This window comes from Crocodylus siamensis, chromosome 14, assembly GCF_052110815.1.
Source record: "Crocodylus siamensis isolate JL-2025a chromosome 14, ASM5211081v1, whole genome shotgun sequence".
Lineage (NCBI taxonomy): Eukaryota > Metazoa > Chordata > Crocodylia > Crocodylidae > Crocodylus > Crocodylus siamensis.
In genome coordinates, this window is record NC_143408.1 from 8,919,483 (window position 1) to 8,944,146 (window position 24,664).

Consider the following 24,664-nt stretch of genomic DNA (forward strand, 5'->3'; position numbering starts at 1 on the left):
CACCCCACCCCTGCGCCGTGCTCATCCTGCTGTCCCCTCTGATGCTGGTGGGGAACTGGGAAGTTTCTGGGGATGTTCAATCGCTGCCGCAGCCGAAGCCCCTCTAGTACGGGGGAGTGGGGAGGAAGGCTGTGACTCGCATCTCTACTGCCTCCCAGGAGAAGCCGCTGCCCCTGCCCCCCCATGAGCCCCTCCCAGTGGTGGTACAAAAGCAACATCTCAGGCTGGCCTCCTTGGAGTATCTGCACAAGGAAGTAGGGGGCATGTTGATGGCTGTGGTTACATCCCCTGCCCCTCACGGCCATTGCCTTTGTGGTGCAGAGGAGCCTGGTCAGGAACCTGCCTGACCTTGTCCATGAAGCCTCTCCGCACCCCTGGCGTCACCACTCATCGAATAGCACGCGTGCCTTCAGAGGAGGCTTGTGCCTGGGTGGGGGTGAAGTGATTCCCATGGACAACTCATACCAGGCCCCAGTGGCCAGCCCTGCGCAAATGCATGGCAGACCCCAGTTCCCATGGACAGGGCCAGACACAGACATGACAGAGAGGGGGCCTGAAAATGGTGAAAATAATGATTACTGTTATCATTATCTCTGGCAAAGAGGGGACCTATACTAAATGTTTGCCCGGGGCCACCAGGAGTCTTGGTATAGTGCTGCCCGCAGACTTTCTGAGCAATAGTTTGACACTCCCGGGTACCTGCTGCCTGCCCCTGGGCTGCTCTTTCCCTGACAGTCTCTCCTGCCTGGGGCTGCCCAGTTTACAGGAAGATGATCAAGTCCAATGTGGGCGACTCGTTCTACATCCGCACGCACTTCGACTTTGAGAAGGACGCGCCCTCTGGGCTGAGCTTCACACGGGGAGAGGTCTTCCATGTGGTGGACACCATGTACCGGGGCAAGCTGGGCAGCTGGCTGGCTGTGCGCGTGGGAAGAGACCTGCAGGAGCTGGATAAGGGGATCATCCCCAACAGAAGCAGGTGGGACCTTGGGAAGGAAGGAGGGGCCCAGCGGCTGGCGAGGGACAGCAGACACCCCATTGCCCATGCAGAAGAAAGCTCTTCAGTGTCTGATGTGGGGAGCAGGTTGCAATGGTTTCCCTGGCCCTGGGAGTGCGCAGCTGCGGGTCATCTGACGGCAGTGATTTGGGCCCTCCATCCCTCCAGAGAGCCAGACCTTTCCATACTGGGCTGTCACCCAGCCAGATTGTGCAGAGGCAGCCACTGAGGAGCAAGGGGGACAGGGCATCTGCTTGAACCCCAGGCTGAGGCACGTTGCTGCCATGGAGTCTTGCACCCAGCCAGCACCATGTTGGGCACCCTGAGCTGCTCCACCCAACTCGCTAGGCTCCAGTCCAGTTGTGGAGGGAGAAGGAGGCAGAAGAAGAGCTGCTTCCTCAATGGCCTTGGCGGAAGTCTTGTCCAGGGCCCAAACCACAGGACACTGGGGTTGCTGTGGGACTGTCTCTCCTCTGTGCCCGGTCTGCTCTGTGCATGGGGATAGCAACTTTCCTGGGAGGCAGGGGGCTGTCTCCCACCCCTAGGGGCAGCTCTTTCCTGCCAGGCCCGAGGTGGCTCCGTGTGCTGAGAAGCTGGGTGCATTACCCTGGCAGCGCTGCGCTAATGCAGCTCTCCTGCTCCCAGCACCAAGCTGGCATGGGGTCTGCACAGTGTCACCTCATGCCAGACATCCATTCCCCAACCGGGGCAGAGCCAGCCTGAGGAAGGAGAGCAGAAGCCGGTCCTGGCTTTTAGAGACAGTGACTGAGGCCACGTGCCCCAAGAGGGAATGTTTCCATGCTGATGCGACTGCACCCAGTTGGGCTCTCAAGAGGTGCTGTCTGGCTCCCTGCTTCACCCTTTCCCCATGGACAAGCAAAGGGGGATAGAGGGCCGGCAGGACTTGCCTGAGGCTGCATGGGGAGTTGGCATCCTCAGCTTAAGGGGAGCCCGGTTCCTGGCTGCCAGCACCTCTCTTGGCTGCAGCACTTGCCAGTGGATGCTGAAGCAGGAGCCCTGGGGGTGCAAGCAGCCCGTGGCAGAGCCGGGGGGGTGAGCACCACTGAGCGCAGGGACGCTTGCTCCGTTGCTGAGGCTGTTGCCCTGTCACTCCAGGGCCGAGCAGATTGCCAGCCTGGAGTCGGTGCTGAAAGCCGCGGCCGCCCCCAGCTCCTCTGGGCCCCGGGCTGAGTTCTGGAAGCTGCGGGGCCTGAGGGGAGCCAAGAAGAACCTGCGCAAGAGCCGCGAGGACCTGTCTGTGCTCACCAAGCAGGGCCACTACCCTCCCTACGAGAGGGTGGTGCTGAAGGAAGGTGGGTCTGGGTCGGGAGGGTGTGGGGGTGCTGCCCTCGCTGCTGCAGTGGACCAGAGCTGGTGCTGCTCAGCCTGCTGCGGCCTTGCTTTGGAGCAGCAACGTCTCAGATTCCCGCAGGGACGGATGTGGCTATTGCTGGGGCCTGTGGCCTGTGCTTGCTCCAGGCATTTGCTGTGCTGCTCCAAGCTCAGCCTGGTAAAGCAGTGACGCTGCCCTGTATCATGGCACAGACCCCAGGACCTCTCCTCCAGCACAAGGGCTGCAGTGCCAGTGGTGCCTTGGGAGATGCTGTGCGGGGACCATCCCCGCAACTAGTCAGGTCCCTGCATGTCCAGTGCAGATGTAGCCACCCCTTGTGCACAATCTCCCCTCTCTGGGGCTGAGGGCTGGATGCTGTCTCAGCCTTTCTGCTGACTGGAGCCCCCATGCCCTTCCACTTCTCTCCAGTATAGCTGGCTGGGCTGGGATCACCCAGGCAGTGTTGCCCTGGGCCCTTGTCCTGCCACCTCCTGGCAAGGGGAGCTGCTCAGTGTGCCTGCTCTCTGCGGCTTCTGTCAGCGGGGCTGCGGGCAGCGAGCTCCCTGCTGGGGGCCTGGCAGCCTCTTGCCCCTGGGGTGTAGGGAGCCAGGAGCTGTGCATCCCGCTGCAGTGGCAGGGGGGATGTTTCACTGGCTTTTACCTTCCTGGGAGCTGCCAAAGGCCCATGAAGCAGCAGCTCCTGATGAGCTGCCTGACCCAGTAGCAGGGATAGGGCTGAAGTGGGAGCTGCTGATCTTCCTTTGCCTCGGCCCCACACAATGGGGTCAGCTACGCCATCCCGTGGGAGCCCGCTCTGCTCGCAGCACCGCCCTGGCTGGGTATCTAGGCTCCAGCCATACACGGGGCTGGGAAGCAGCTGTGGGCCAGATGCTGGGTGGGTGGCAAGGAAGGTCTTAGCTGCCCAGCCTGTGCTAGTCTCTGAACAGCCTGCTGCACCGTGGGCCACATGCTCCAAACGTAGCCAACTCTGGGTGCATCTCGTCTCAACCCCACTCACTTCCTTATCTGGAGCCCAGTTCTGCCATTTAAACAAGCAGGTTTTCAGAGACGGTCTCTGCCTCCTGGGAGACTGGGATCTCTCCACCATGCATATTCCCCCAGTAGCTCAGGAGGTTGGGCAGATCCTGCGGGGTCAGAGGCTGATGGGGTTGGCAGGCTGTGTCCCGTACTTGCTGCCCTGCACTTACACTTCTCCTCTCTGCAGCCAGCTTCAAGCGGCCCGTTGTGATCCTGGGCCCCATTGCTGACATCGCCATGGAGAAGTTGGCAGCTGAGATGCCCAACGAGTTTGAAATTGCCTGTAAGTGCAAAGGAGTGTCTGCTCCTGCCAGGCCTATTAGGGGGTAAGGAGGGAACACAGGGCTTCTGCCTGGACCAGGGTTAGGGGGACAGAGTGAAGGGACCCTGGCACCATCCAACTAATGCTCAGCAGCTGCTGCAGTCTGGAGCCCTGGTGCCCATGGCTGAGGTCCTAGTTGCTTCCTTGGCTTGGGCCTGGGCCTTCCCGTTTGCACATAGGAGCCCCCGCCCCCCCCTCCATGCTAGCTGCTATACAGCACTAACCTTACGGCCAGGAGTGCCCTGGGCTGCCTGCAGCCTGAGCAAATGCGTCTGGAGCCTTCCGCTCTCCTGCCTCTGCTGGTGCCCAGTCTGGGATGGGTCAGGCTGTCCCTTGTGCAATGCAGCCCTGGGCTTGGCTGGGTCATCAGGCCACCGGGGCTCAGCACCCCCACAGTGGCGCTTGGGGAACATCCAGCTTGAACAGCTGCTTGCACCCTCCCTGCCACGGTTCTCTTGTTCCCTAGTGAGTGTGGCCCGAGACACAGGGTCATCCAAGGTCATCAAGCTGGACTCGGTGCGGCAGATTGCTGAGCGGGTGAGTCACCGGGGCCAGGAGCATGCAGCGCTCTGCCCTTCCCAAGCCTCTGCTCTGGGCCCGTGGGGCAGGGGAGGTCCAGAGGGCTGTTGGTGCAGGGGTAGACACCCTACACTATGTGCCTGGCCATGTTGCCCAGTCCCAGCCCTTGGCTGTCAAGAGGTTTCTCACTCCCTCTCCCCCTGCAGGACAAGCACGCCCTGCTGGACATCACGCCTTCGGCAGTGGAGCGCCTCAACTACGTGCAGTACTACCCCGTGGTGGTGTTTTGTGACCCGGACAGCCGGCAGGGCATCAAGGCCCTGCGCCAGTGGCTTGTGCCTGACTCCAAGAAGAGCTCTCGGCGCCTCTACGCCCAGGCTATGAAGATGAAGAAATACTGCAGCCACCTCTTCACTGCCACCATCAGCCTCAGCGGGAGCAGCAACACCTGGTACCAGACCCTGAAAGACCTCATCCGGACACACCAGGCCCGGCCTATCTGGACAACAGAGGAGCAGGTGCCTGCAGGCGCCCTCATTATACCGTGCTTCCCCTGTAGTTCCCACATGCTTTGGCCCCTTTGCTTGTACTGACAGCGCAAGCCCTCCCCCCGGGCTGGCAGCAAGGCCCAGATGTCCATGGGCATGATGTCCTGGCAGAGCACAGCTGGAGCCTGTGCGGGTGGCCAGGGCTGCATGGCGTCTGGTCCGGGTTTGCTGCCTAGTTCCCCAGCACTGAGCACTGCAGAGGCAGCCTGTAGGGATGAGCAGAGCCAGGGAACAGGTGGGCAGAGGTGCAGGTCCTAGGGAAGGCCGTCATCCAGATGCCAGGCTGACCAGGTGGCCCTTCAGGAGCTGGCTCTGGCTGCTGGTGGCCATGTGCATGTGCACTCTCCTGTCTCTGCCTACTCCTCTCCCGCCCGCCAAAGATACGCACACAGGGCAGGGGTGCATGCAGGGTGCCAGTTAACCTGTCTCCTCTCCGTGCAGGTGGATGCCTCCCCTGCGGAGAACCTGGACCTGCTGAACCAGCAGGGCGCCACGGGCTTGGGCTCAGGCTACCTGACCTGTGACAGCCGTGCCAACAGTGACTACGAGGACACCGATGGCGAGGCAGGTGCCTACACAGACAATGAGCTGGAGGATGTCTATGACCAGCCGGCACTGGCCCGGTCGTCGGAGCCGGCGCTGGCCCGGTCGTCGGAGCCGGCGCTGGCCCGGTCGTCGGAGCCGGCGCTGGCCTGGTCGTCGGAGCCAGCAGAGCCAGACCCGACCCATAACCTGAGCGAGCGGGTGGCAGCTGCACTGGCTTATCCCACCACGCAGGTAAGCCAGGCCATTGGGCAAGGGCTCATGGGCCTGTTTGTGATGAGTGCCCCGCAAGCCAAGCTCTGCTCTGTGGGCTTTGGCCGCGTCGTGTGGAAGGTGTCAGTACCATCCCTTCAGAGGGGGCACCAAGGGGCTGTACAAACTCGGGCTTGGGCACGGGATGTTCCCTGTTCTTGGCACATCTTTGTCTGGGGCTGCGTTAGCTCAGACTGCTGCAGGTGCAGAGCTCCAGAGCTCCTGGATTCCCCAAGCTCCTTGGACCCTGCCTCACCTGTTGGGAGGGGCTGAAAGGGGAAGCCTGGCACTAGTGTCCCTCTGTGCTGAGCCCCTGCCAGGGCAGCACCAGGGGCTGCAGCACGCTAGCCCCCCCACAAAGCCCTGCAGCCTTTGACTGCTTCACTTCCACTTTCCCAGGAAGGAGACCAACAAGCTCAGGGCCAGTGGAGACAGGAGTACAGCAGCATGCGGTAAGTGCAGGGAGGGACCCTCCAGGGACAACAGACCCCTTCAGCAGGGGTAGATGACTGCTTGGGTTGGGGAATTGCTGCTCAAGACAGTTGCTCCTGCCCCAAGCCTGGCTCCACTCCCTGGGTTTTTCACTTAGGCAGGATGAGATCCAGGCTGGAGCGATGGATTCAGTTCTGGGATCCTTTTAACCTCACAGGTCCCTGTGGTGGGAGCTCTGTCACTCAGTAGACTTGGGTGAGGATGAGGGAAGCAGTTTGGGCTGATATTTAGTCCCAGGCCAGGTTTGAATGCAAGATAACCATGGGCCACTAGCAGCTCTTCAGTCGAGGGACTTGCTGCTGGGCACAGTCTTTCCCATCCAGGTGTCTCCACATGATCTTTATGCACAGCTCAGCCCGGGCCCCGTGGTCCCCAGAACTGGGATCAGCCCAGGCCGTGGGCACTGCTGTCCAGGACAAGGGGCAGGGCCGGTGCTGTCTACTGAGACTTGGGAGGAGTGAGCTGGGCAGGAGTTTCTGGCCAACAGCTATGAAGTAAAACCCCTGGGGCTCCAAACTGCCCATATGATTCTCCATACCCGTCCTTGGGTCATTGCTGTCACCTGGCCAGGATGTGATGCCAGCCTCTTCCCACAGGGAATATGAGCATGATGCTCTGAAGAAGAAGTTCACACGGGCCAGGGACTATGATTCTGACCAGGATGAAGACTATGACTGGGGCCCGGCCACTGACGTGTAACGATGAGGACTTTGAGGACTTGTTCCCCTTGGAGCTGTGGTCTGGCCCTTGTCGCTCCGCTGTGCACTCCCCAGTCCAGCTCCATGAGGGGCAGGCCCAGGCCCAGCTCCGTCCTGTACATGCTCTGCTGGCCTAGCCCTGATCTGCCCCTTGAGGGCTCTGCCCCATCTGCAGACCAGCATAGCTCTGGTTCCGTCTAAACCATGGCATCCGCATCGGCCAGGCCTAGTCTAACTGCACCTGCAGTCTACAGCTGCTTACACATGAGCCATGTGTGCGGCCAGGCCCCAGGTCTTTGCCCTGTCCCAGCTGCCTGCAGCAACACCAACCCAGTGTCATCTCAGTGACGTGTGGCACCAGGCTCCCCCAGCTGCGGCCCCTGCAAGTCTCCGTGTGTGACCCTACAGACAGAGCAGCTGCATGTACAGTGCTGTACAGACACAGGCAGCCTTTCCCCAGGGTTTGGTTTGTAATAAAGGGGTCCTTTTCATTAGTGCTTGCTGTTTCTGTTCAACAGTGGGGGTGCATTGGAGGGTTTAAATCAGGGCTGTCCAACCTCTCAGCAGGCCCCAGCAGGAGCTGCTCTGCAGAGCCCTAGGCTACCTGTCCTCCACCTCCCTGCCCCCGCCATTGCCCTTCCCCTGCTGCACCCTCAGCTCCCCTGCCCACATCCCCTGGGACCAGAGCGGGCAGGGAAAGCTGGAGGAGAAGCAGGGAGCCTGGACACTGGCTGTGTTGAAACAGCTAGTGTTGGGGGACTGGCAGCTGAGCAGGAACCTGGGGGCTGCAATTTAACCTCCTGCAGGCCACATGGGGCCCACAGGCTGCCATCTGGACAGCCCCCGGCCAGCTGGCAAGGGTAGGCTGTAGGAAGGATCCCAGGGCCCAGAGCAGACCTGGCAGCAAGCTGCTATCACCTCTGCCAGCACTAACGCACCAGTCTCTCCACCACACCCTTTCCACTGGCACCCATGGCCACAAGCTGCATGCTCTAGGAGACACAAGACAGCAGATGGCTGCTCCCATGGCAGCTCACAGAAGCTGGGAATGACCTGGCCTCATGCTGCCGGAGGGCCCATTAGCCTCTGCATGTCCCTGGCAACAGCCAAGCAGCATGTGGCTGCTGGAGGTCCCTCTGGGGCAGCTGGAAGGTCATCCCAAAAGAACTACAGCCCATGGAGCTCCTAGGATTGTAAAGGTGAGGCTGTGCATGGACTGGCCACAGACTCTCCCCACAGCTGCAAACTGGCCACTGCATAGATGCCCAAGCAAGAGTCCATCCAAGCGCAACCACCAATGAAAGTCCCAAAGAGCCTTTATTGCTGCACCCGCCAACCAGACGGGATAAAGTGACAGAGCTGGTGCTCCCTGGGGCAAAGGGAAGCCTCTGTCAACAGCTCCCACAGCAGACTCTCTCCATGCATCCCCCACCCCGTGCCCTGAGGAAGTCTGGCAACCACTTTCTGCAGGAGCTGAGCCTGACAGCAGGGCTAGAGGAAGCAGTGAGTCTGGGGGTGGAGCAGGCAGCCTGGACCAACTCGGGGGACAGCAGCTCTCGGAGGAGCTGCTAGCTATAAGGCAGTTAGCTTTTCTGCTCTCAGCAGGGAGGGATGCCAAGGCTGGGGCCTCTGCCTGAGGAGCAGAACGTCACAGTGTACGGTCACAACCCAGGGCAGCCAGGGCCCTGCCTGAACATTACTGTGATCCCTCTTCCAGCGCAACACCCTGGGGACCACTGGTTCTGCAGCAGTAGCGTTTTCCTGCTAACGCAACCTGCTGGATTAAAGGTCCTCGCATGTGAGACTAGGAGCATTCGCATGGGCTGCTCTGAACACAGAACTGCCCTGTACTCCAAGCCTGAGGGATGGAGAGGGAGCCGAGAGAGAGGCTCTACCTTGCCCTGGAGCTGAACAGGAAGGACCAGGATTGTGCCCTGTCCAGATGGGCCACTTGTGCTGCATAGAGCAGCTGAGTGAGTGGGGTGCAAGGCAGCAAGTGAACTGAGGTACAGGAGAAAGGCCAGGGCCCCTGCCTAAGCCCTGAAACAATACTAAGGCCAAAAGCAGGGTGCCATCACATGGTGAGGCCGCATAAAGCACCTTCTACAAAAGCCCCAAGGTTTTGCCCTCATGTCCCTCATCTGGGGCCCAGGACAGGAGAGCCTGAGCAGGCAAAGAGTCAATGCCAGACAGGGTGGGGGCTGAACACACCCTCTTCTAGCCCAGCTCTGGCCTCTCGCAGGCAGCAATTTCCTCCCAAACCCTAAAGTGAAGCAGGTAGAACGTGTGGTGCCAGCCAGGCAGTCAAACACAAACTCCTGCTCTTCAGAGAAATATCGGCTGCTCCTGGCCCGTCAGCAAACGATATGTGGAAGCCGGCATGGTCTTGATGTGGACCTAGAGAAACAGGGCCAATCAGCCACAAGAACTCCATTCAGATGCTCTCCCTGACTCTGAGTCCTGGAGAGTACAACCACTGCCCCCTCCCCTGCATTGGGAGAAGGGACCCAGGGAACAGCTTTTTGAGAAGAGCCTCACACACCCTTGCCCCTCTGAGGTCCACAGATGCTGGAGATGCCAGCTGTACTTCCGTTTGCTGAAATGCAGCTACCCCTAGAGCAAAACTGAGCAGCACTTAACTGTGCCCAGAGGCACGTGCACAAAGCAATGATGACAGGACACAAGGCCAGAAGACTGACTGGCCCAAGTGGGCTGTGTGCTGACCCACCGGAGGGATTTTCAATCATATCCCAGGATGATCCCCAGGCCCCAGCGGGAGATGTGCAAGGGGCAGGCAAGCTGCTACACATGGCGTTAGGCTAAGTCCTTATTCTAGCCCCTCTGGCACAGGTGACTGGTAGGGGGGCATGGAGGGGGGAGGGGCATGTGCCCCACCTGAGATTGGCCCCTGACTTGGCACTACTCAGGACAGGGCAGTTTTTTGGCTGGCGGTGTGTTGGGGAGGGGGGCACTAAACCGCAGCACAGAAGTAGAGGAGTGGATATGGGGCTTTTGGCCCACCTCACAGCCCACCCACAAATCGTGCCCCCTCCAGACTCAGGAGACACCAGTCACCCCTGCCCACTGGCCTCCCTCCTTGTACTGGAGCTGTAGAGCACTGGTGCATGGCTCATGGGCTGTCAGACCCCTGACAAAGATGACTCAAGTTACATCAGAGCTGACAGTAAAATGCGACACTGACAGTGCTTCAGCATAGTACTGGCTCAGTTCTGCTGCCTGTGGGCCAGCACTGGCTGGGACTGCCGCTGCAGAGGGTTCTCCTGCTCTGGGGACACTGGAGCTCCTGCTCTGCCGCCTGTGAGGGCTCAGACTTTGAGGACAGGGAACCCCACTGAGCCACTGCACCTGCAGTTCCAGAGCAGGCTCACCTACTTTGGGGAGAGGTAGGGGAAGATTTTGCCATAGGTCAGGGATGCTCAACCCCCAGCATGCAGGCCAGATCTAGCCCACGGAGCCCTGGCATCCAACCTGCAGAACAGGGTCAGGAAATGTAACAGCAGGGGAGCAGTGTCAATTAATACTGCCACCCCTCTCCCACTTCCAAATTCCTAAGCCCTGTGTGACCAAGCCATGATACCCCCCCACCCCAATGCAGCTGGACTGGGGCTAGTCCATGCCCTGTCCTCACCCCCTGCACTGCTGGCCACGCCCCAACACAGCCAGATTGGGCCCATGGGCTAGATCTGGTCTGTGGATGGGCTAAGAACTGCCCATCTGGTCTGTGGGACAAGAAGGTTCAGCATTATTGCAATTGAAGAGAGTGATGGAAGGACAGGGGGACAGGACATTCTCTGCAGAACAGGACACCCTGTGCAAGGAGGAGCCAGGGCCAAGTGACACCAGGGCTGCCCTTCCAGCAGGGGGCACAGCTCCTGCAAAGCAGGGGCAAGAGCAGAGCTGTGACCCTGAGAAGCAACCTGCTGGGCCAGCTAGCAGGGAGCTGGAAGGAAGCGAAGGCAGCAGGAAAGAGGACTCAGCAAGTCCTGGGCCTGGCCTGTGGGTGGGCTCACCTCGCTGACTGCCTGCGTGAGGATCTGGATGATCTTCTCGTGTGGTGTGGCCACCACGCTCTGCCCGTTGATCTCGATAATGCGATGGCCCACGCGGATGCCACCTTTCTCTGCGATCCCCCCTCTCATCAGGCTACAGATCTGAGGAGCAGAGAGCCTGGTCAGAACCAAGGAGTGCTCGCCTCAGGCTGCCAGGGGCCAGTGAGTCTTGCTAAGTCCTGAGTGGAGCCGGGAGACCCCAGACTCAAGGTGCCCACACAGAGTCCAGGCTGTACTTCCTGCCCTGCTGCACCAGCCTTAGTGCCTCCTCATGGCAGAGGTATGGGGCTGCCTGCTACATGTTTGCTTTTGGGGCAATAAGAAAGCATTGCAGGTGAGCTGGAAAGGAGAGAGCCATGATCACCAGAGCCAAGGCCAGTGACCCCTTGCATAGGGGGTTACCATACAGCTGGTGCTGTGGAGCGGGTGAGGAGACAGTTTCTGAGCCAGGCTTGCTGGTGGTGGAATAAAGGTACCAGGCCTCCCTTCGCAGCCCAAACCTACACTGCTCCCTGTGTGGGCAACACCTCATTCAGGACTGGGTAACACCCAGGCACATTGCTGCCCTTGGGCAAACAACAGTTCTCCTGCAGCAGGAAGCCACCATTAGTGACACAAGGCCACAATCCATAGGGTTCCTCTGGCTGAGAGATCCCCCTCCAACACCAAGGACACCCGCCAGCGCACCTGGAGCAGCAGGTCTTAAGTTTTTGCCTCTGTCAGGGCCAGAAAGTCTCTTGGGCCACTGACCACAGCATCTTCACTGGTCTGCCTGGGCACAGAAGGGGTGCTTGGAGTTGCAGCTCAGACCACAGGTGAACCGGGCTGGGTGCCCCCCCAGCAGTCCACCCCCACACTTCCCCAAGACTCCAGCCCTCACGTGCTCCCCTCCTCACAATGCCATTCTCCACGCAGAAGCCCAGCTGGTACTTGGAGTCTGGGCGGCGGATGATCGCTGTAGTGACAGGGGGGCAGTGCACGATGCTCAGGGTCACCTCTGTCTGGTGCTTCAGGTCCTGTCAGAAGCGAGAACGGATGAGAAAGACTCCTGAGCTCCCCGAGAGCTGTTTCAGGGGACTGAACAACCCCAGTCCCAGTTCACAGTAAGGCCTATACATGCTTGCAGAGGTCATCTGAGTAGCCCCAGCTTCCTTGGCCCATTCCCACAGGTTCTACCCTTGGCTCTGTCCCCACAGTGCTGGGACGCTCTCCCTCAGGTCTCTGGATCCTCAGGATCTGGACACAAAGTGTTTCGACCCCCCCAGTGGGAAGCGGATGACTCTCTCCAAGGATGCCCTTCACCTTCACTGTCCCCTTCTTACTCCCAACCGACCACTGGTCCCACCACTCCCCTGCTCCCCAACCAGAACCCAAACTAAGCACTAGTGACATCCACAGCTCAAGGTGCTACTAGTCCAACAAGAGATTTCCTCTGCAGAGCAGCTGGCTGTCCCCACCCACACGACACTCACCCTCTCATCCCACTTGCTACAGGACCACCTGCCAAGGCAGTACACTGGCCCACAGTGCTCAGCCTGGCTTGGAAGCTCTGTGAGCTGACCAGCACCAGTGGCAGGAGAGCACACAGTCCTATGTTCTGGCAGCTCTTACGCTGAACTGTCCTGCCCCAAGCCTCACCCGAATGATGCTCTGGCACGTGCTGAGAGGCAGCCCCACCAAGCTGGTCCCATTGACGGACATGAGCCGGTCCCCGATGCTTAGTTCCCCAGATTTCTCTGCAGGACCCCCATGCATGAGGTTGGCGATGACCACAGTGGGTAGGATGGACCCCCAGCCCGACTCCACGATGGCAATGCCCAGGATCTCCCCCTTCTGCTTCTGGATACAGACCTGCATGCAGGACAGCACATTATGCACCACAGGGAGTCCAGGGGCTGAGCTGACTCTCAGCAGATGGACTGATCTGGTCCAGCTGAATGCCAACCAGAGCACAGTGTCTCTGGAGCTCAGCCAGGGGCAGGACACAGCACAGGCACAAGCCATGTCAGGCTTGGCCTCCCCAACCAGAGGCAATGAAGAGAAGAGGCACAGCACTGACCCTCTGGGGTCTCAGCCAGCCCTACCCTGATTTATTCCAGCAGAAGGCCTGCCAGGCCATACAGAGCCAGGCTGGCACTGGGGAGCCAGGGGGTCCATGACCACTCCAGTCCCAGTCCAACCCAGCAGGAGACTTGCTGGCAGCAGGTTATGAGCACTAACCATGTAGGACCCCCACTTACTCTAGCTCCAGCCTCTCCCCACAGGAAACACTGTGAGACAGGGGTTGGCCCACAGACTGGATCCTGCCATGGAGCCATGGCTTCAGCAGCATTTTGAACTGGAGGGCTCTCCCTGCCCTGTGTCTCAGCCAAGTGTTGGGGCTCCAGGGGAGGGGGCTTTCACCATACTGTGCCAGTGCTGGGAGGTGGGGAGAAGTGGTGGCAGCAGCTGAGTCCTATCATCTGCCTGCCCCCAACTGAATTGGATTATTCATCCCCCCCGCCAGACCTCACTCTGGAGGAAGGCCAAAAAGGGGCTCTGGTAAGATTCATGGCCACTTCAATCCTAGCCTCTTCCAGCAGGAGGCCAATTCCCAGAACCAGGGAGCCCTTCAGGGGGCCAAGGTAAAGCCCTTGCTGCAAAATGACTTGAGCACACCCGCACACAGACTTGCCCATGGGCTGTTCTTACCTCCTTGCTGTTTTCCTGCTTGGAGAAGTGGGCCAGGTCCCCATTATAAAGCTCCTCGTCCTCTGGGCTGTGGCCCTGCTGGCGGAATCTCAGCTGGCTTGGGTCAATGCTGTTGACTTGCAGGAAGTGCTGGTAGGCCACGCTGAAGGCCTGCCCAATGGCCTGGGCAATCAGCTGTGCCTGTGGAGGACAGCATCCTGGGTCATTTGGAACAGCTCAGCATGCAGGGGTGTGGCACTAGGAGCTGGGGTCACCTACCTGCACACCCACTGCCAGAGCCCAGTGGCTTGAAGGGATCAAGCCCAACCCAGTGCCCATCCCTTTGGTCTGGACTCCCCCAAGGGACACAGACACAGACTGAAACCCTGCTACCCTAGCTATAGGGCAGCCTGTGACCCACGGGGCTAGGACAAAGCTAACTCTGGACTGCTCCCCACCTGGCCCAAGGCACTTCTCTTGCCTATGTTGGATTCCAGGAGGTTTTGAACCCAAGGGTGTTCGCAGTAAGGTATGTGACCCGTGTCCCTCCCAGACCCCATACAGGTACAGCCACCAGCACGGTGCCTGCTGGAGGTCCATCAGTGAGTCTCCTGGCCATGGCACCTAGGACCTCAGAGCCGACCCTTGTACCACTCCCCTCACACACATCCTGCACGATGAACTTCCCAATGATGCACCCTTCAGCCCTGCCTGGTTTCATGGGGGAGCCCAATCTATCGCACTCACATCAGCCGAATGGAAGACATGGCAGATCATCTTATAGAGCCGCTTCTCCCCCGAGGCGTCTGTCCGCCGTGGCAGCTTCCTACGTGCCATCAGCACAATGATGCTGCCAATGTCCGCAATGTATGAGATGGTCTGGAGCGGATGGTCCATCATGGCCTCCTGCAGGAAGCAGCATTATGTAAAAAACTCTGCCAACCACCATGGACAGCTGGAAAGGCAGGAGGACGATGGCAGCACAGGCCATAGGAAAGGGAAGCTTAACTAACTGAGGAGGACAAGGCTCTTTTGGCTATTTAAAACTGACTTAGCTGATTATGGTTAGCATCTGTATGACTCAAATACACAGCCAGGAATTAGGAGAAATCCTATCTCTGGTAAAGTTTCAGCATTTCTTCGAATAAAATCCCTCATTCCAGTTTTCCAGGTCCTGCAGAGAGCTCACAGAAAAGCCTGTAGGGACAAATCTGTGCATGCCTCATAACACAGAAGGCAAATTCTCATTGGCCTTCTCTATCTAGCAGCAATTTCTTCATCTCTTGTGAAGCAGCAAACTGGCTGAGTTACACAGCTGCAAAACCCTGCAGGTATACTCGGAGTTAGGCTTACTAACTATGGGAGTCATCTGATGTCTACAAGGGTCATCACATTGTTCTGGACCAGGTTTGAATTATATTAGACACACACATGCACGTAAGCACCCACCCGTCTAAGAAGTGGCTGATTTCTGCAGTAGTTGTGTGATCCTCACTGGCCCATCTGAAGTGCCTGGGGTCCCTCCCAGAGGAAAGGTGCCTTTATCAAGATCTGAATAGGACATGAGACACCTTTCCCACATGCAATCATCACTCAGTGCAAGTGACATGGTTTCCCGCTCAGGATGCTTTCTGACATGGGCCAAGCACCTGGCTGGAGCCAGGGAAAGCAAGGTGCAGAGCAGCATTTCCTGATGGATTAGGATTCTAGTAAGGACAGGAACATACCTGCTAGCCCCAGCAGACAGACTTGCTTTGTAAGACTATCACATTTCCTACACACCTGTGTGTCGGCTGTAAGGACCTTGATCCTCTGCGTGGAGACAAACAGATCCACCTCTGTCATGGGCTGGGACTCTCCCTCGGGTGCCTGCAGCACAGGAACAACAGAGCACCTGTGTAAGTGGCTACTTACAGTGTCATGGCAGGCAAGCAGAGCAAGGGACTTGGAGACAGGACTTGAGGCCTCCTTTTGGCTCTTTCACAGACTGTACAATAGCAGGACAGTCCTGTCCCCCTGACTGGGCCCCTGGAAGACAGGGTAATGATCCTGCCCCTGGAAGAGCAACAGATCACAAAAGACAAGCACTCCAAGATGCTGTAACGGGAAGGGACAGACCTGGGCAGTGGCTACCATGATTCACAACGTGCTGGCAGGCAGGAGCCACAGTGAGGAAGCTTGCCTCTCCCTCTCTGCCTCAGCTTCAAAGGACTCATGCCCAGTATCTACAGGAAATGCTTTAGGTGGCCACACTCTAGTCCCATGATAGGGTGTTATCCTTCCCTTGTTACAGGTAGAGAAACTGAGGCACAGAGCAAGAGAGTGACTTGCCTAGTGTCACCCAGCAGAGGAGGAGGAATACAACTACCAGGCCTGTGCTCTAACCACTAGCCTATTCTCCCACAATGCCCTGCATTCCTAGTGCTGGCATCCTGTTTAAATCTGTCCTCACCAGCTCAGAGAAATGGACCTCTGTATCCAGCTGGGCTCTGCTACTGATTGTACAGGAGTGACCTGCCCTGGATGCTGCTTACTCCTGCTTCATGCAGACTCCAGTAAAAATATTGCTCTGGAGTCAGGCAAAATCAGCAGCAGGGAGGGGTGCCCCATTCCTGTACCCCCTAATAAAGCCAGTTATTGGCAAGGCCCAGACTTCACCAGCTGCATGCAGTCTAGGACACACACATGGGAATGGACAAGTCTCCCAAAGCCAATACCCATGATTGCCTACTATGCCTGCTCCCAGGCACAGCTTGGCCCAACTCACCCTGGGAGCTCATCTCTGACAGGCAGGGGTAGAGAGGACTGAAGATGGATGAGGGCGGAGGCTGCAGTCTGCATGCCTGGGAGAGGGTAAGGTGACCATCACCATCACTCCCTGGCTGGCCTAGGAGAGTGCTGCCATCTCTAGAGGCCACTGTAGCTGGCATGCCCCAACCAAGCTGGGCTACAGCTCCCAGCAGGCAGCAGTCACTGCCTGTGACTATGGGGAGCCACCCAGAGCACTCTCACAATAGCTGCCTGCAGGTCCTGGCATGGAGGACAAGAGGTGAATATGAGCTGCAGCTGCTTCTCACTCAGGGATCATGGACTCTGCTGAGTTGCTGATACCCAGCTCCCTCCGGCACCCACCCACCTTGATCCTGTCCACAGCCTCCTGGGCCTGCGCCATCCGGACACTGGTTGGGGGGTTCCTCTCTGACACGAGCTGTGTGGAGCCCAAGTATTTTGCTCCAAAGATCACTCCGTCCAGTAGGTCCTCTGGGTCACAGGGACCTGGAACTGAAGCACACAGACAGCCATTAGCCAAAACAGGACTCCCCCCACACCCAAATTAGTCCTTGGAAGCAGCAGGCCTTGCCTCTGCCAACTGCAACAGGGACTGTGGGTTTGGAGTAGGGTCTCCCCCCACCATGCTAGGGCCTTTCATCTCAGCCCATGTGCAGGTAGCCATGTATTCCCAGGTACGTGCAGACCCTAGCATCTGGGTCTAACTCCAACCTCCTCTGAGAGTTGCCAATACTACTGCTCCTCAGTTACCCTCATGAGCCAGATCAGCTCGGGCACCAGCCGCCCACTCCACTGAATCCATGCTTCTGGAGGGAAAAAGGCAGAATAGGGCCAGGGCAGCTGCCTCTGTCTCTGGGAAGGAGGGGGACACCCCCACTTCTCCCTGAGATGTTCGTCTAGAAGGCCCAGTGACTGGTTAGCTGGAGCTGGGTATGTTGGACCCCACCTGGCAACTCTTCTTGCTGTATTTGTTACTGGAAGGGCACATCAATGGCCCCAGAAACCAACAGCACCAGCAGCAGCTCTGCCAGCTCCCATGACCGCCTTGCTTGTGGGCCTGAGTCAGTACAACCCATTTTGAAGGCAAGAAGGGAGCTCAGTCTCTGTGGCTACTTGGGTCCTCAGCATCCCCACAGAGGATGACCCCTGTAGAGACAGCAGAGATGGGGGTTACATGCCAGGATTCTGGACTTAGACCTTCTACACTTGTTCTATACAGGTGGCAAATTGTTATTTGTGACAAAAAGCAGGATTCAAACACATGACCTGGAGCCATTAGATTCTATTCCTGCTCGCCCAGGCTGGCCCCTCAAAAGCCTCCTGAGCTAGGATGCCACAGACACTCCTGCCATTGTAGCCTTCCTCTCGGTGTACGTCTAAGTACTCTAGGGGAGAAGATGCCTTTCCCAGTCCTGACTGGAACCCACCCCTGGGACCTGAAGCACCCCAGAGAGACAGCAGAACCACAGCAGGTGGACTGGCAGTTTGGACTCCAGGGAGACAGTGCCATGAATAGTGGGCTGTGCCAGGTAGTAAGCAGTCAAGTTACTCACCCTCTTTGAAGGCCGGATAGGAGGACAGGGATTCTTTAGTCTGTAAAGCAACCATAACATCAGTTAACATCTGCTCCTAGAGCCAGGGGGACTCTGCAGGCATGATGCGATTGCTAGCTGCTAGGAACCAGAGCCCCTGAAGACTGAGTAAGAAATAAGAGCAAACAAGATAAGCTGGAGGGGTCCAAAACGCTGAGAATTGAGAGGGATCATCTCGGGGGGAGGACAGCGGGTAAAGGGAGAGACTCCGCATGAGAAACTGTAAGGAGCAGGGAGGGACAACAGGTAAAGGAGGTGAGGGGGGCCCCACCTGAGGCTGGGGAGAAGGCAGTGGGGTCATGGAAAGGCCCTGGATGATGCATGTGTGGGATGCAGGCCTGACCCTGTTTGCCTACAAGTGGGAACATGAAGCTGCTGTCAAGCAGAGGCCTCTGGTTTAGCTCAGCAGCCACAAGGAGTATGTGCTAGGCCTGGCCGAGCCAGCAAGCTTGGTCAGTGAGGTGGAGTCAGTCACTCTGGTCAGCTGTGACGACAGGGTAGGACACAGGGCACATGCTCCATTTATACATGGCTAGACCACAACACAGCTCCCACCAGCTCCCCAGACTCGCTCTCTCCACATGGGAGCCGAGAAAACAGGATGTGTGCAAGTCTCATGGCAAGGGACTGAAAAGGTCTGGGCTGGCCCCTACCAAGGCTCTGGGATTCCCAAGCCATCATGCAGGATACTGGGCTGTGCACATGATAGGAGAGGAACGTAATGGGCAAAAGAAGCCCTCTGCACTCACAGGAACCTTTGACTCTCCCCTGACATACCCCAGAGAGCACCTCAGAGGAGAGGAGTTAGGGCAGCTGCTCTCTGCATCCTTCCCGCCTCAAGCTGAGGTGCTTTCCCAACTCCTCCAGCGCCTCAGGCATGCAAAGAACTCACAGCTGCACTCCCGCCGGGGGCCTGCTCTGGTCCTTGGGTCCGAGGTGGGGACGTCACTGTCCATGCAGGCTCTGGAGGGCCATCCCAGCTACATGGGGACAAGCAGGCAGAGTCTTCCTCACAGACACCCTGGCTCTGATACCAATGGCAGGAGTCTTCCGTCTTCGAGGTGCCCAGCTCCGCTGTGCTTTCATCCACCTCCAAAGCCGTGGGGTTTTCTTGGGAGTGCAAGACCTCAAGGTTGGTCCCAGCCAGAACATCCGACCTGGCAAGGGGTGTCTCGGTGTCTGTCTCCACTGGGAGCCCTCCCTCATAGCGCAGGAGGCTCAGCAAGTCCTCCCTGTTGGCCTCTGCAAACAGCAGGCCATGGCACTCCCGGCTTCTCCGGGAGCAGGTGGAGTGCGGGGCATGGCAGGGTTGTGTTGCCAGGCCTCTCCCTGTGGCAATATGTAGGGGGCAGGGATGACATTCATCTAGCCACCCCTGACAGATGCCGTAAGCCCCTGAGGCCCCCTTGCAGGGAAGCACAGCATCTCTTTCAGAACAGTCCACGCCACAGTCACCCACTTCCGAGGGTGGCAGCAGGCCATCCTCCGAGGTGGGCGAGTCATCACGGAAGCTGGGGCTGAGGGTCTGGAGCTGGGCAAGGAGGCCCTGGATCTCTAACTGACCGTCCTCATCGTTATCGGTCCATTCCTCACCTCCCAGGCAGGAACCAGCCTCTGGCTCCTCATCCAGATCCATGCAAACCAAGTCACTCTGTCCTGAGCTTACTGGGCCTCTGGTGCCCTCTACCCTATGAGGGGATTTCCAGTCTGCATCCGTCCCAGGTACTGTGGCATCCTCACTGCTTTCCATTGCCCCACCCAAGTCCCTGCAAACTTCTGCACCTGCTTCCTGGAGGTCCAAGCCCAGGAGAGTCACTGAGCTAGGGGCTGCATCCGGGCCTCCCAACACTATGCTCTCCGTGCTTTCAGAGACAGCCACTTTCTCAGTGGCAGCACCAAGCCTCAGCTCTATGTCAGAGGCAGGGGAGCAAAGCTCAGAGCACAGGACACTGAAGGCTGAGCGAGGCTGCTGGAGACTATGAACACTTTGCTCCGTGGTCTTTGGTAAGTCAGATTTTGTCAAGGCACCTTCTTCCAAGTCCATGGCCGGAGGCTCCAGGAACTCCACAGGAAGGCTGCTGAAGCTGGGTGCTGAAGGCGTGTCTGTTTGAAACTCCATGCTGTTATCCGTCATGGCTGCTCCTGCCCCCGTGCAGAAGAATTTCACCCTACACTGAAGACAGAGGGAAAGAAGCGCTTGGCATTAAAGAAAGGCACCACTGACCAACAGGGGACAAGCAACTTTGTGGGTCACAGCTTCCATTGTCCTTCAAAGGAGCTGTCCCTTTCAAGCCAGAAAGGACCTGGTGCTGTGGTTTTTGGATGGAAAGAAACAGCAGAGCAAAACTAAGAGGAGCAGGGCTGGACTGACAAAAGAGTTTGCCACGCTGAAAGAGCAGCTCTGCAGAGTCCCTCCTAGCACAGAACTCACATGGACAGCACTAGACAAGTTTGCAAACCCATGCTGGAGTTGTCTGTATTACAGGGGGGGGCTGCTGCTGCTTTCACCTGGCTGAACTATTGTGGACAGCCCCAGTCAAGATGCAGCAAACACATCAAGGCAATTTCCTACCAACAACATTATACCAGCTGCCACAAATCGCAGCAGCTGTCGGCAGAGCCGTATCCAGATGTGGGATCTTTTCACTTTTCTAGCTGGCCGGACCAGGCTGCCAGAACTCTGCATGTGGACTAAGCCTGTCTCTCTGAGGGTGACGATGCTGCAAACAAAGATGTGCTCTAGCTTCCCTAGCTGGAATTAGAACAGCAGCAAGGACAAAACAGTTCATTACCTGAGTTAGCAACCCAGGTTCAACCCCAAGCAACTGCCTTCAGTTAAAACCTGTGTCTTCATCACTGCTCTAACCCAGGTTACCCAACCTGCATAAAGAACATGGCTTTTTATAGCGTGAGCAAACCCCAGTACTTAGTGTGGTATGAACCTGATCTAATGAACCACCTTGGAGACTAGCCAGTTTCACTATCCCTGATTTACAGATGCAAAAATTGAGACACAGAGACACTGGGGCTAACATTTTTCAAAGGTCACCACTGATAGAGGCGCTCGTAACATCTGGATTGATTATTCCAGAAGTGCTGAGTCTGCACAGTTCCTAGTCAGCGCCTCACAGGCTTCACAAGTTGGGCACGTAAATAGCTCTTCACTCGACAAAGACTGCCTTACACGACCTGTCCGAGTCAAAGAGTAGGCGAGTAGCACAGCTACATGCGCAGCTGCGAGGCTGCATCATCCACCACAGGTCGTGGGGGAAAACCTGCATTTCCAAAGGAGGGAATGGGGGTGTCCAACCTACTGTCTCCTTGGGAAGTTAAACTAAAGGCGATATGATGAGCTCGGGCAAAATTATCTTTGGGACAAAAGAGAGTTTTTAAAGTCTTTTTTGCATATTTAGAAACCGGGGCAGCCCGGGATCAGAAGAGCAGGGCTCCTACACAGACCGACAGGATGACACCCAGCCACCTTACAAGGCCCGTTTCTCCCCCTAGGTTTTAACGCTGCATCTTGACACGCACGGCGCAGGCCGCAAAGATGCTGGGAGAGTTGCTGGCGGGGCTGTAACACCTCCCGGGAGCACCCCAGGTGCACCCCTCTGCAGAGGTCCTCCCTCCACCTCTGGGCCTACCTAGGCCCCGTCTGCCGTCCATCCAGTCCCGGGACCGCCTCGCCAGGCTGGCAAGTCCCTGACCAGAAGGGAGGCTCTGGCCAAGGGGCTGCTTTCCTCCCCCGGGCAGAGTCCAGGGCCCTGCCCCGCTCGGGGCGCTCGCTTTGCTCCCACCCTGTCCGGTCCGAGCGGTCAGTGCTCACCACGGGGCGGTCCCGGGCCCTGGTCACACGCGGGCTGTCAGGGGCCCGTCCCCGCTGCAGCCGAGCCGGGACCTACTGCAGCACCGGCCCGGGCCGGCCCCGCGCGCGGGGCACCATGGGGCTTGCAGTCCGAGGGCCACGGCGGCGCTGGCGCGGGGCACCACGGGTAGCTGTAGTCCGGGGCCATAGCGGCGCGGGGCACCACGGGGGTTGTAGTCCGAGGGCCATGGCGGCGCCGGCGCGGGGCATCACGGGGGTTGTAGTCTGGAGGCCATGGCAGCACTGGCGCGGGCCGCGTGGGTGCGGGCGGGCGCCGTGTGTAGGGTCCCCGCCAGCGGCTACGCCAAGAAGGCGGGGGGTGAGCGCGGGGGCGGCGGGGCCGGGGAGCGCGGCGGGGGCGGCGGCCCCTAAGTCCCGCTCACACCGCTTGCGTCCGCAGGCGCCAAGGCGAAGGGGGCGGCGCAGGAGCCCCTGCAGCGCCCGGAGGTGTGCGGGGACCCCGCGGTGCTGGCCACGCATGCCGTGGGCGTCAACTACCGCAAGGAGGGCGCCGAGGTGGCGCTGAAGGACGACGCGGACTACCCCGAGTGGTGCGTGGCTCGGGCCCGCGGCCCACGCGCGCCCCCGCCCCCGCGCAGCGTGAGCCTGCCGGCTCGCCTGCCCGGGGGCGCCGGTGTCGGACGACGAGCGGGTCCGGCAGCCGCCGGCCGGCTCGGCCGTGTGCTCGGGCCTGGGGCCCGGTTAGCGCGAGGCCCTGCCCCGTCGCGGCGCGTGCGGCCGCGGAGTCGGGCCCGGCCCCAGCGGCCGGGACAGCGCTGATCTGTTCCCTCTCCCCCCGCGCTGTGCGGCTCCCAGGCTGTTCCAGATGTACATCGGCCCGCCCAAGAAGCTGGAGGAGCTGGACCCGGAGACGCCCGAGTACTGGAGGCTCCTGCAGAGGCTGAACACCCAGCACCGAAACAAGCTGAGGAAGAACAGGAAATTCTAGGGAGGGGCCGCGCGCAGAGCCCTTCTGCGCCCTCCTGCCGGGGCAGGGGGTGTACAGGGCTCCAGGAGAAGAACTAAATGACAGGAGACGGGAGCAGCTGGGACCTCTTCCCCAGCTTGCGTCTTATTTTTCCTGTAATACTGACAATAAATCACTCTCGTGCGATGAAGGATGCTGCCCTTTCTGTCCTCCCACCCATCCAGGCTGTTGGACCAGAGCTCTCTCTCCAGGTCCCTTCGTGACGCGGTGGGCACGGCCGTGGAAATCGAGCGTTGCGGGCGCCGCTCTCTCCGTGGCTGTGGTGAATGTGGCAGATGCAAGCAGTGGTGCTCTCAGTAACCGTGCTCTGCTGCCTGGTGCAGAAGTGAGATCCTCGTCAGGGGAGCAGCATTGCCAACCCCACCATGCCAAAAACCATGGGGCGAGTGCTTAAAATCAAGAGCTTGGCACATAAATCGTGCAATGCTGTTTTTGAAGTGTGTGTGGGGGGCGGTTATTTGTGGAGGTGGCGGGGGCTGTGGGTGTGTGGGGGAGAGGTTGGAAAGGGGGGTCCTCACACACCCTGGCAGGGGGCGGGGTACAGTGGGTCAGGAGTGAGAAGCCGCAGCAGGGCTGGGCAGGCTGTGGTTTGGGAGTGAGGCGCAGACGCGCACACAGAGACACAGACAGCCCCAGCCAGGAGGGAAAGGAGGTGGCGGGGCAGATCGAGGCCCCCGCAGTGAGGGAGGGAGGGAGTGGGGCAGGGGCGAATGGGGCACCAGGGTGGGCCATCCATAGGTGCAGGGGAGGGCAGTGGGCCGCCCTGCAGCGGCATACCCCCCCGGGGAGGCACGGGGGCACGTGCCCCTGCAGGGCAGAGGCAGGCTGCCCGCTGCGTCCCGCTGCCTTGCCCCAGGAGCTCATCCACACAATGCCCCTCCTGCTTGCCGGGTGGGCAAGGGATGTGGGGTGTGCTGGCCGTGCGGCACATGACCTGCCCGCCCAGCCGCAGGAGGCGCACGGGGCGCGCCTGAGCTCCCAGGGCAAGGCAGCAGGGTGCAGAGCTCGAGCCTGCAGCAGGCCTTCCCCCCCCTCCCCAGCCCTGGGGCCCCATTCATCCCAGCCCCTGCTCCTGCTCCTGCCCCACTCCCTCCCTCACTGCGAGGGCCTCGATCTGCCCCCCCACTTCCCCTGCCCTCCTCCCCCTCCCCTTACCAGCTGGGAAAATGTGGAGATCTGAAGGTGGGATTGGGAGATCACAAGTTGGAGTTATTTTGACTTTGAAATCCCGAGTCCTGCGATGGTTTCGTGACAGTTGGCATTACCGGAGGAGTGTTTTGGTACATGGCACTTCCTCTTTCTGCTTTGGCTTGGAGCTGAAATAGGCCCTGAGAGCTGTCCTAGTGCTTCTCCAGGCTTGGAGACTCGCTCATACATGGAGCAGGAGTATACACTTATTTCAGTCGGATGGGCTAGAGCAGTGGTTCTCAACCTTGTTAGATTTGAGGTCCATGTGGAAAATGCCATCGCTCAGGGCTACTGAAAAAAGTAGCACAGCTTGCTGCTGCGAAGACCTCAGAAAGACCAGAACAGGTCAGGCTGTTTTTGACACTGGATTCCTGTTTGAATCTCTTGAGTTTATCTTGTGAATGGTGTAGGAGCTTGCACAGCTAGCAGCGCTAGTATTGTGCAGCACCCTTAAAAGGATCTTAGTGCTGCAACGCAGTGGCTGAGAATTAAAGGGTAGAGGCTTTCTCCTGCTCCCTCTGGCCCTCACCTCGATCCCAATGAAAGCTCAGGTTTTGCAGCGCAGGTTCCTAGAAGAGCCGTGCTTTGCTGATCATTGTTTTGGCTGTCACCCTGCCCCTTTAGTAATTCTTTGACACCTATTTATTTTTAAGCTGCAAGAAAGAGTGGGAGCTGGGGCTCACATTTGTAAGTGTTACAGGCAGAGTCCATACCCCTGAGGACAGCCAAGGGCCCGCCATGCTCTGAGACTGCCAGGGC

At 58.8% G+C, this 24,664-nt stretch overlaps 3 protein-coding genes across 5 annotated transcripts in view; 2 read left to right on the forward strand and 1 right to left on the reverse strand.

The window, feature by feature from the left end:
* Positions 1 to 7,233, forward strand: part of TJP3 (tight junction protein 3) — a 39,530-nt gene extending 32,297 nt beyond the window's left edge. For both annotated transcript variants that reach the window (XM_090027513.1, XM_090027512.1), the window contains exons 13-20: positions 760 to 979; positions 2,114 to 2,310; positions 3,556 to 3,651; positions 4,157 to 4,227; positions 4,416 to 4,727; positions 5,199 to 5,534; positions 5,952 to 6,004; positions 6,641 to 7,233. In XM_090027513.1, coding sequence (XP_089883639.1) covers positions 760 to 979; positions 2,114 to 2,310; positions 3,556 to 3,651; positions 4,157 to 4,227; positions 4,416 to 4,727; positions 5,199 to 5,534; positions 5,952 to 6,004; positions 6,641 to 6,743 — 1,388 coding nt within the window. In that variant the 3' untranslated portion in view covers positions 6,744 to 7,233. The remainder of the gene's footprint in view (positions 1 to 759; positions 980 to 2,113; positions 2,311 to 3,555; positions 3,652 to 4,156; positions 4,228 to 4,415; positions 4,728 to 5,198; positions 5,535 to 5,951; positions 6,005 to 6,640) is intronic.
* An 807-nt stretch (positions 7,234 to 8,040) lies between these two features.
* APBA3 (amyloid beta precursor protein binding family A member 3) lies at positions 8,041 to 21,828 on the reverse strand. Of its 2 annotated transcripts, none has more exons than XM_090027493.1 (11): positions 21,691 to 21,828; positions 18,757 to 20,037; positions 17,826 to 17,865; positions 16,619 to 16,764; positions 15,265 to 15,351; positions 14,230 to 14,388; positions 13,504 to 13,683; positions 12,451 to 12,663; positions 11,709 to 11,828; positions 10,774 to 10,914; positions 8,041 to 9,139 (listed from the first exon to the last, which is right to left on the reverse strand). In XM_090027493.1, exons 2-11 carry the CDS (start codon positions 19,996 to 19,998, stop codon positions 9,068 to 9,070), a joined length of 2,400 nt encoding a protein of 799 aa, XP_089883619.1. In that variant the 5' UTR covers positions 19,999 to 20,037; positions 21,691 to 21,828; the 3' UTR covers positions 8,041 to 9,067. The 2 variants fall into 2 exon arrangements, with proteins under 2 accessions (XP_089883619.1, XP_089883620.1); XM_090027494.1 differs by lacking the exon at positions 21,691 to 21,828 and adding an exon at positions 21,509 to 21,651.
* A 70-nt stretch (positions 21,829 to 21,898) lies between these two features.
* On the forward strand, positions 21,899 to 22,847 carry MRPL54 (mitochondrial ribosomal protein L54). Its single transcript, XM_090027496.1, has 3 exons — positions 21,899 to 22,048; positions 22,130 to 22,280; positions 22,546 to 22,847. The coding sequence occupies exons 1-3, from the start codon at positions 21,964 to 21,966 to the stop codon at positions 22,676 to 22,678; spliced, it is 369 nt and encodes a 122-aa protein (XP_089883622.1). The 5' UTR covers positions 21,899 to 21,963; the 3' UTR covers positions 22,679 to 22,847.
* Positions 22,848 to 24,664: the final 1,817 nt, after the last annotated feature.